Source organism: Nothoprocta perdicaria, unplaced genomic scaffold, assembly GCF_003342845.1.
Source record: "Nothoprocta perdicaria isolate Ctin4 unplaced genomic scaffold, notPer1 scaffold_0, whole genome shotgun sequence".
Classification (NCBI taxonomy): Eukaryota; Metazoa; Chordata; class Aves; order Tinamiformes; family Tinamidae; genus Nothoprocta; species Nothoprocta perdicaria.
In genome coordinates this window covers 14,882,789-14,892,646 of record NW_020454092.1, presented here as the reverse complement: position 1 = coordinate 14,892,646, position 9,858 = coordinate 14,882,789, and the positions used below count along the sequence as shown (strand labels likewise).

Sequence of the window (9,858 nt, the reverse complement as noted above, 5' to 3'; positions counted from 1 at the left end):
GAGCACGGGCGCGCCGCCCGGCTGCGCGCTGCCCGCCGCGGGCACGGCCCCCCCGATGATGTTGTCTATGGAAAAAGAGGGCCGGGGGGGGTTGCCGGTGCTGTTGCCGTTGCCGCCGCCGCCGCCCGGCGTGGGGTCCGGCTTGAGGGTCTGGAGGAGAGCGGCGGGCAGCGCGGTGGGGCTCAGCTGGGGGGGGTAGAAGGATTTCCTGCAGTTCAGCTCGCCGCCCAGGAAAGAGGGCAGCCCCGAGGCGGCCGAGAAGACGGTGGCGGCGGCAGGCGGCGGAGCCGGTAACGGGCAGTGCGGAGGCTGGAAGGGGAAGGCGCCCGCGGCGCCGCCGCCGCCGGGGTGCTGGTGGTGGTGGTGGTGGTAGCCCTGGAGCTGCAGGCCGTAGTTGTAGCCGTAGGGTCCGTAGGCGAAGCCGGGCAGGAAGGCGGCGGGGTCGGCGGCCCCGGCGCGCAGCAGCAGCTCGGGGTGCGGCGGGTGCAGCTGCTGCTGCCGCTTGAAGCGCTTCCTCCGGCGCAGGAAGCTCCCGTTGTCGAACATGTCGGCGGACTCGGGGTCGAGCGTCCAGTAGTTGCCCTTGCCAGGGTTGCCCGGCTCGCGGGGGATCTTCACGAAGCAGTCGTTGAGAGAGAGGTTGTGGCGGATGCTGTTCTGCCAGGCGGGGAACTTCTCCCGGTAGTAGGGGAAGCGGCCGCTGATGAACTCGCAGATCTCACTCAGCGTCAGCCGCTTCTTGGGGCTCTGCAGGATGGCCATGGTGATGAGGGCGATGTAGGAGTAGGGCGGCTTCACGAGCGGGTTCTTGCCGCCGCCGCCGCCTGCGGGCGCCTTCTCGCCGGTGGCGGCGCCGCGGGCGCAGGCGGCCTCCGCGCCGCCGCCGGGGGAGAGGCGCTCCGGGGACCCCCCCATGCGCCCCTGGGCCGCCCCGCTCCGCGGCAGCCCCGCGAGCCCCAGCGGGTCGCCGCCGTCCTCCTCGTCGTCCTCGTCGTCGTCGTCCTCGTCGTCGTCCTCCTCCTCGTCCTCGCTGTACTTGCCCCCGTCCTGGGGCGGGCCCACCACGTCGATATCGGCGTCCTCCACCTCGGAGAGCGGCTCTTCCTCCGGGGAGCGCTCGGACATGATCCCGCAGCCGCCGCCGCCGCCGCTGCTGCCCAAAGTCATTGTTGTGCGGCCGCGGCGGCCGGGGCGGCCGGGACCGGGGCCGGGCTCCCCCCCCCACCTAGCGGCGGCGCCCGGGATGGTCCCGGGGCCGCGCCGGAGGCTGCGGCCGCCGCTGCCGCTCCGCGCGCCCCGCTCTCCGCGCCCCGCGGCCGCGCTGCGCGGTGGTGGCTGCGCAGGGAGGGGCGGCCGGGGGGAGGGGATGGAGCCGGGAGGAGGAGGAGGGATGGGACGCCCCGAGGCTGGGCAGGGAGCTGGGAAGCCGTAATAATAAATAATAATAATAATAGCGACAATCAAAAAGAAAGAAAGAAAAAAAGAAAAAGTGGGGGGTGCGGCGGCTCCTTGGCGGGACTGGGGGGGAGGGAGGGGCGTGGGTGAGAGGGAACGGGGAGGGAAGAAGTTGGGAAGGCGGCTCCCCGCTCCGCACCCCTCCCCGGGCCAGGACCCGCTGGAAACGCTCCCACTCTGCGCCTCCTGCGAGCGCTCCCCAGGCCTTTATAGTACAGCCCCGGCATCACGTGCCGCCCCCGAGCGGGGAGCAGCGAGGGGCTCCGGGCTCGGCTCCCCGGCAGCGCCGCTCGCCGCTGCACGGTGCCTGTCGAGGCTTTCGAGGAAAAGCGCCGCCTGAGCCCCGGGGTCTCTGCCCTAGGCGGGACGTTGCCGACTGCGGCTGTCCCGGAGCCGCCGCATGGTAGGGCCAGGAATGGGGGCGGGCGCTGGGTGAAGCCCCCCAGGCTTGCCTGGCCTGCCCTCTAAGACACCTGGGGGCCAGGAGCCGCCCGCTCTGCAGCAGCCGGATCGGGAGCTGGGGAGCTGCCCGGACTGGGCTCCCACGGGCCACCCGATGGGGCGGGGGGACGTGTGAATTTGGGGATCCCTCCTCCCCTTTTGCGCGCGCCCTCACGTCACGGACACGTCACGGATACGTCACCGAACGCGGAGCACCCTGTTTGCGAAGCCGCCTCCCTGAGGACTCCCGCCCCCCAGGGTCGGGATGCTGCAGTTCGGCAGGTGTTGGGAGGGAAGCGAGGAATGGACGTGCCAGGGTATCTCCCCGCACTTTACAAACCAGCCGAAGCGAAGGCTCTGTCCTAAGGGCTGCGCTGCCTCCGAGCACCGCGCTCCGGTTCGGCTCCGCAGCGCGGGGTGGCCCATTCCAGTGACGTCCCGTCGCCCTCATCCATCTCCGGAGGGAAAGGTCCTGAAAAGCAACAGCTCTTGAGCCCTCCAGTGTCTCGGAAAAGCCTTTGATTTTTTTCGCGACCAGAGCTCCTGCCGAGGAGCTTCTCGGTGGTCGCGGACAGCGCAGCCCCCGCTCCCTCGAGCCCCTGGGCTGCCTCTTGCTCGGCTGAAGACTCCCCCTCTCCTCGAGGCTGCAGCCCCTGTGTGTGTGTGTGTGTGTGTGTATTTTCCTGGGCGCAGGGATGCTCCCTGTGGTCCTGCAGCCAGGGAAATCCGCCCGCCCCCTGCCCCCGGCGGCGGAGCCGCCACTGTGGGGCTGGGGACAGAAGCACTGCCAGGGCCGCCTACCCTTCGCCCTGGGGTCTCTCCCTCAGTCTGATGTCCCTGTCTCTGCTGCCAGCGCGGCCGAGGCAGCTTGCACGAGAGGTCCTCGAGCAGGCTAAAGTGGCAAAGAGAGAGAGAGAGGGAAAAGACTTCGCTGCTTTCACTGGAGTCTCTATCTCTCTCTGCAGAGACGATGCCTGGGAAGGTAAGGGCGGTGGAAAACGCAGGTTACAGAGGTATTTCGGGTACCAGCCCTCTGTGAGGGGATGCAGCACCACAAGACTTGTCCTTCCCCAGCAGCAGCGTTGGCAAACGAGCACCGCGATCGGGCTCGCAGAGAGGAGTCCGAGCTCCCGCTTCGGGCTCTGCGCAGCTCCCCACGTCCGAAAGGGAAACCTGGAGTGGGCACCTTCCCGGCCTCCCTTCGTGCCCACTCCACTGGGAGGGCGGCGAGCTCGGGTCCCCCCTTGGCCTCTGCCTATCCAGCGGCATGGGGGCAGCAGGGACGGGGGGGGGGGGAGGGGGCTCCCTTCTCTTCGCCCAGGTAAGGAAAAGCCACTGAAGGTATAAGCTGCGAAGAGAAATTTCCCTCCTCCTTTTCCTTCTTAATAGCAAATAACTGGATTTTCTACTCTCGGCATTCGGGGGCGGGGGCTAGGGGGGATCCCAACGCCGGGCCCCATTCAGCAGTGTGAGAATCTGCAGTGATGAATTGCAAGTCGCTGCCGTTAACAGGTGCGAGCATTTGGTGATAAAATCTCCAGCACTAATACCGGGGAGCCGGGCCAAACAGCTGCACGGCCCCGCTTCCAAATAGCGATCACAATTATTCAAATCCTAACGACTTGGTACACAGGGCTCGCCACAATTAGGGAGATCCCGAGGAAAGAGCAGCGCTGCACGCCGGGCGCTTTGCCGGGACTTTTCAAGTTTAAATTGATATTAAACAGCTCCTCTGCGCTGCCTCGCTCGCATCCTCCGCGCTGTCTGACTGCGCTGCGAGCGGGGAGGGTTTCTCTTAACGAGGGAGAAGCGGATGGAGAAATTGTCCTAAGCGTTTCTCATGAAGGGGAGGGATTTGCCTGCGGGTGTATTAGGGCTGGGGGAGCCCTTTCACTTTTGCGCTCATTCAGTCCTTATAATGCACGTTTAGAACATATATGCCTGTTATGTATATGTGTGTATATATATATATATATCGTATGTATATATAATGTAAATTAATTCTCTCTCAACTAAAACAGCGCGATGCTTTGGAGACGCGACTTCTTTCCTACCCACTTTGTTTAACCCCCCTGTTAACGAGTTCCTTGGAAAGGCGATGGGAAGAACAAATGGAAGAGAGCGAGGAGGAAGAAAGGAGGGAAAATAAAAAGCCAATTTCCACTTTTATTAAGTAAAATAATAGTTATGCCTCCCTTGCATAAACGAAAGTGTCATAAAAAATTCCGAAGCAGCTGCCAGAGATTTCGACCACACACGCAACGCGCGATTGAATTTCCACTGTGTGCGTGGCGGGGCAGACAGGCACCGCCGGAGCCGCGCTCGGCCCGGGAGGGCGGACGGGCCGAACTGGGTCTCCCTCCGGGGGTCTCGGTCCTGCCTCTTCATCCTCGCACCCCTCCATTTGGAGCTCCGGCTTCCCGTTCCTTTGCAAGGAGAAAATCGTCGCCTTTGAGGTCGGCGACAGCCCGAAAGGAAGCGACAGGGAAGGGCTCCCTGTCCCGGCATCTGAGAGCGACTCCCGTCAGCTGAGCCGGTATCAGCTCCGGTTTTGTCCCGCGAGGTGGGCTGCAGGAACAAATCAAAACGAGAAAAAGTACCTCAAGTAGAGCCGGCCTGAGATGGTTTCGGAAAGGGAAACCCTGGGCTGAAGTAAAACAGATGGTGGGAACGCAGGCACGTATATACACATACACACATGCTCACGGCTGTACTCTCGGACCTTAAAAACACACATATATACGTGTGTGTGTGTATTAAATATATATATAATTGCAATATATGTATGTACGCAATTTGAAGGCTTATTTTTAACCAAGGATTTATAGGCTGTGCGAAGAACTGATGCCGTGCTCTGAAAAAGAAACCTATCGATCTATCCGCAAAAACTGGCTTGTCATCTTCCCGTTGCTCACAGCTGCAGAGGGGTGGGAGGGAAGCATTTTCCCTAGGCAAGTTTTTTCTTTTCTTTTTTTTTTTTTTTTTCTCGTTCTTCTGTACAAGGTATGTCTTTCTAGACAGCCTCCCCTTTCCATCTCCCGTTTGAAATCGTTTCTGCTTTATATCTGACGTTCCAGTTTTGTTATCAAAAAATGCTGTGGCTGAGAGCTCACCTGGAGAGAAGACTATCAAAAAAAAAAAAAAAAAAAAAAATTTTTTTTTTTTAAAAATAAAAAATAAAAATGAAAGCCAAAAGTACCTGTCTTTTTCTTATTATAGATTATCTTTTTTTTTTTTTTTTTATTACATTCTCCTCCCCATTCCCTACTCCCTTTAGTTTCACTCCCCCGTTTCTCCCGTAGCGGAGCGCTGGGTCGGTGCTCATCGCGCCGCGGACGACACCCGAGGTGTCCCCGTCCAGGACAGCCCCGGGCACCGCCGAGCGCCGCTTTCGCTCCGGTTCAGCCGACCTCGCTCCCAGGTCCCCGCAGATGAGCTCGTGGCTTTGCAATATAAAATCGTTCATGCTTTCCCCGCCGAGCAGCATCCAAATTCGTTTATTCTGATGAGAACCGCATCTCCAAGTCCCCCAAGGCTTGCTGATGGATTTTTCTGTATTACCTCCTTATCAAGCTTGGCTGACCTCTAACTTCTCTGAAAACATGAACAAGACAGACCTGCTGCTGCCCAGGCTGCCCCAGGGGGCTCTTTTTCCACTTATGTGATTTCCTTTGATATTATTTCTCCTTTCCCTATCCAAGGCTCAGACCTTTAGTGCTCCCTGCAGTTCAACTTTTTTTTTTTTTTTTTTTTTTTTTTTTCCTTGTTTTTGCCCGGCCCTTTGCGTGCAAAGATCCCACTTGCACAGCTATGCAGCCTGCTCCCCGGGAGCTCTCGGAGTGGGGAGACAAGTGGGATGGTGGGAGCCACATGTTGCAATGTGTGCAAAAATTACCATTTGGAGACCGCTGGAGTCCAGTGCCTATACCTATTCCCCGCCCCCCTCCCGTGCCCCCCCACTCCCTTCTCCAATGCTTGGATACTGGACACTTCTGTCTGACTCGTATTTTCAAATATGGGTGTCCTCAAATCCATTAAAAGAAAAAAAGAAAAAAAAAAAAAGAGGCCTGGATTTCAAAAGAAGCTTTTCTCATCTTTTCAATATTTTCCATGAACTTCTGGAGAGAAAATCTCTTTATCTTTCCTGTTCGTCTGCTCTCTTCCCCCTCACTCCCACACCTCCTTATGCATTTAGATGCTGTGATCCAAGTTGAGGAGTTTGGTTTTGGTTTCAGGGCTGCCTGACGCTCTCCATTCATAACTGATCCCACTCCACATGGACTTCAAGGCCACCAGGCAAGCTCATTTGAAGCTTAATACTCAGCTGATTAACCTTGGCTTGGTATAAGCTTTTTGTCCTGTTTCTCGGCAATCTGATCTGAAAAGAGGTGGATACACACACACTTACATGACTCAGAGGAACACAGTGATTTCAAACCATAAAGCACCAGGTGCACTTTTGAGACTCACCAAATCCAGCCCTCCTGGTTGCCATAAAAAACACATTAGCCAAAGGCCTATGCATGTGGAAGCCAATTATATTCTGGCACATGGCAGCGTATGCGGAACAGGCTGGTAACTGTGCCTACCACACAAGGAAAAATATCCCTGTGAAAACAAGTCTGCTAAATCACTTCATTCTTCCCCAAATCCCCTGAAAATAAAAGGGATAAAAGTTTTGGGGAGGAGAGAAAGAATCTATGTGGGAGGGAATCAGATTTTCCAAGAGTGGGTGCCCCGGTGAGAGAACCTAAATAAGCAGCCAGGTTCACTAAGACATAGTAACTTGTGATGAGTTTTCCAAGGCCAGGCTTTCCATGCTCGTGTTTGATCGTGCCAAACATGTGCCCAGAACATTCCCGATGCTGCAGCCAGGAATAAAGCAACCCGAGCACCCACCTGATGCAGCGAGTTCGCAAAGGCTCCTTGCAGCCATAAACACCAGCTGAGGACCCCCAATTTGGGGGCCAGGAGCAATACAGAGCAAAAGCCTTCAAAGGAGGAAATTACAGGGAAGATGGAAAATTACTAAAACTTGGTTTGGTTGGGAGGGGAAAAAAAGCATTTCACTGTTTTACTTATTTTTTTTTCTGAATGTAATAAATGGCTGGGGATAGGACTTTCTGAGCCTGGAAGTATTGAGCAGTTCCCATAAGGGGGGCAGTTTGGAGGAAAATGTTGTTATCCTGTAAAGACCAAGCCTGCATATACATGCTGATATCCACAGATCTGCCTCCCAAATAAGTTTTAAATATATTGGCCTGTTGACCTCAAATAAGAGTAAACTCCAGTCAGGCAGGGGCTGTAATACTCATACTGCATGAGAATTTTCCCAGGCTGGGAAGAAGCTGAGTAAACAGAGAAGAAAAGGTAGCTACCCAAAGTCCAAGGCCATGCAGAGGAGTAGACAGAGCTGAACACCTTAAGTCACTCACACCAGTCCAACTAACTGAGAGGACACAGTCCCCTGGATGCCACCACTAGGGCTGCCCCTATGTCTGTTCTGTCGGGGTTTTAACAGTTCCTGGGTTTTGATTTTTGTTGGTTCTGTCTTTTATTTTTTTTTTCCTGGAGCACAAAGCAACTCTCTGAATTCTGAAATCCCCAAGACCTGGTGTCCCTGAGCTCTGCGCCAGGGGAGGAGCCGACAGGGGTGGCACGAGGCCCTCCTGGGACAGCCTTGCCTGACGCTGCCGTCGGCCACAGCACACGAAGGGCAGCCAGGCAGATGGGCAAGAGAAATGGACAGGAGATAACCAGGATTTCATCTGGGGCAAATAACAGAAATATCAAGTCAGGAAATACTGTATTATAATTTCTGAAGCTCCTGTATCCTACAGCACACACACTCAACCACTGCAGGCACTTCCACACCTTGGCAGATCCTTCTGTTGGATCCAGGACTCAGAGCTAATCCATGCTTTGCACTCACAGCCTTAGTCCATCCCAGGTTGAGTTCATGGCAGCATCAGTGTAGCTACAAGGGACAATTCTCCATTTATTTTTTGTATAAAATGAGTGCTCCGCAGTGCACAATGCTAATGAGGGGACAGGCAGGAAACCTAGTCCCAGCAGCTCCAGACCAGTATGAATTTTCCATGCTCTTTTCTATTAGGTACTGGAAGAAATTGGTGCTCCAAGTTGCAGAGAGGACCAGAGAGGGAAAACTTGTCAGCGCACAACCTGACATTAAACCTGCTGCTTTGGGGGTGTTGAAGCCACATACACACAAATACACACTCCTCTCTCACATACTACAAAGGAGTCTCATCTCATTCTTGCTATTAACAGAATGTGGAACTTGTCATATGAAAGAAATGACACCAAGACTTGCTAAATGGCTGAATTTTCACAGTGGGTTTTGCGTTACTTGGAAGGACACAGTTTCAGCAGGACAGATATTCAGCCCAGCTAGGGGCCATCAACACTTATTTTGACATGTCTTTTTATTATTATTATTACTATTACTATTATTATTATTATTATTATTATTAGCCTGTTTTTTGCTTATTGTAGATGCTAAGTATTACAACTGTGCAATAAGGTGTTTGGTAAGAAATGTGCTCCCAATAAGACGTGTCCCTAGGGTCCTACAGGGGAATTGGGCTCTTGCAACACTCCAGCGCAGGAGATGCACAGACTGATGAATTCACTATTGCTTCTTATTCCTATGTCCAAATAAATCCTCAGACCAAGCTCAGGAGCCTTCCTCCCTTCCCGGGAGCTGGAGCGTGTTCTTTCCTCTCAGCTCACAGATAAGCATGCCATCTAGAGGAAATCCCCTTCATTACCAGGACTGCCAGCTGAAAATTATCCAATAAGGAATAATTAACCTCTGGCTCCAGCACAAATCCTCCATCCGTGCTCTGCCGCTCCGGGCTGCAGCGCAGGCCCATGGTGGCTGGCGCTGCACCGAGACGTCACAGCGGCTCTTGGGCCATCGCAGGCCTCGCTGAGACCTGTCCCCCTACATAACTGCTGTTGGAAAGAGCTGCCACAGTTCTGAGCATGGGCACAGAGACATGGATGGGGAGAAGGCAACACAGAGCTTTCCGTATCCTGTGCTTTGGACTGTGCCTGCCTTTAGGAAAGACAGGAAGGCTGCATATATCTCATAATGCCCTCCTGTGGCTGCAAACAGCTGTCCCAAGCTCTATATGTACTTGAGGAACCTGAAAAGAAGGGCTTGCTTTGCTGGGTAAGTCTGCCTTTGCCCATCTCAGTGGGGAACAGCTCTCAGGGGATTGTGGAGAATGCACATTCCTATCCCTGTTGCCCAGCAGATCCTTCCAGGATAAGGACCTAACAGCCACTACGGCAGAGGGCTTTGCTGAGGAGGTATCTGGAGCTCTTGATGCCACCAGACGCTTGGTGGCAGATACTGCTCCTAAGCAAGGTTGGTCTCAGCACTGTCTGTGTGGTCCTTTATCTTTGAAAGGAGATCCTCTTTCTCTTCTGCACCTGCCTCATCTACCTCTCCACAGGCTCTCAGGACTGACGCCCAACCATTAACTCCTCACAGCCCAAGCAAGAGTTATTCTCTCTGAACCTCCATAGGGAGCAGCAGCATGGGTCTCCTCGCAGTCCTGTAATGTCCTTTGTCTTGCAGGCACTCACTGTTCATACAGGGTGATGGGCTTCAGGGCCCTGTGTTAGAAACCTATATCCCTCGTAGGTCTTCTGTGTCCTGTCATTGATGAGAGGAGTCTAGCTGTTATAAAAATCTGGGCTCCCATCCTACAAACACTTATGCCTGGGCTTAACTCTAAGCACGTGAACCGTCAAAGGGGACTATTCATGTGCTTAAAATTTAAGCATGTGCTTAAGCATCTGTAGGCCTGGAGTCTGTCAGAGCAGGGATTTGTGTGTTAAGCCCATATTCTGGGTCATTATCCTTTTCATGTCTTCTCTGGCATTTCAGAAGATGCTTCAAAGAGGAATTTCCAAGTTCTTCAGCAAACT

At 54.7% G+C, this 9,858-nt stretch overlaps 1 protein-coding gene across 1 annotated transcript in view; it reads right to left on the bottom strand.

Moving 5' to 3' along the window:
- The window catches only part of FOXD2 (forkhead box D2), a 3,573-nt gene extending 2,406 nt beyond the window's left edge, over positions 1–1,167 (bottom strand). The window contains 3 exon segments of the mRNA XM_026053774.1: positions 11–327; positions 329–372; positions 375–1,167. Coding sequence (XP_025909559.1) covers positions 11–327; positions 329–372; positions 375–1,167 — 1,154 coding nt within the window.
- Positions 1,168–9,858: the final 8,691 nt, after the last annotated feature.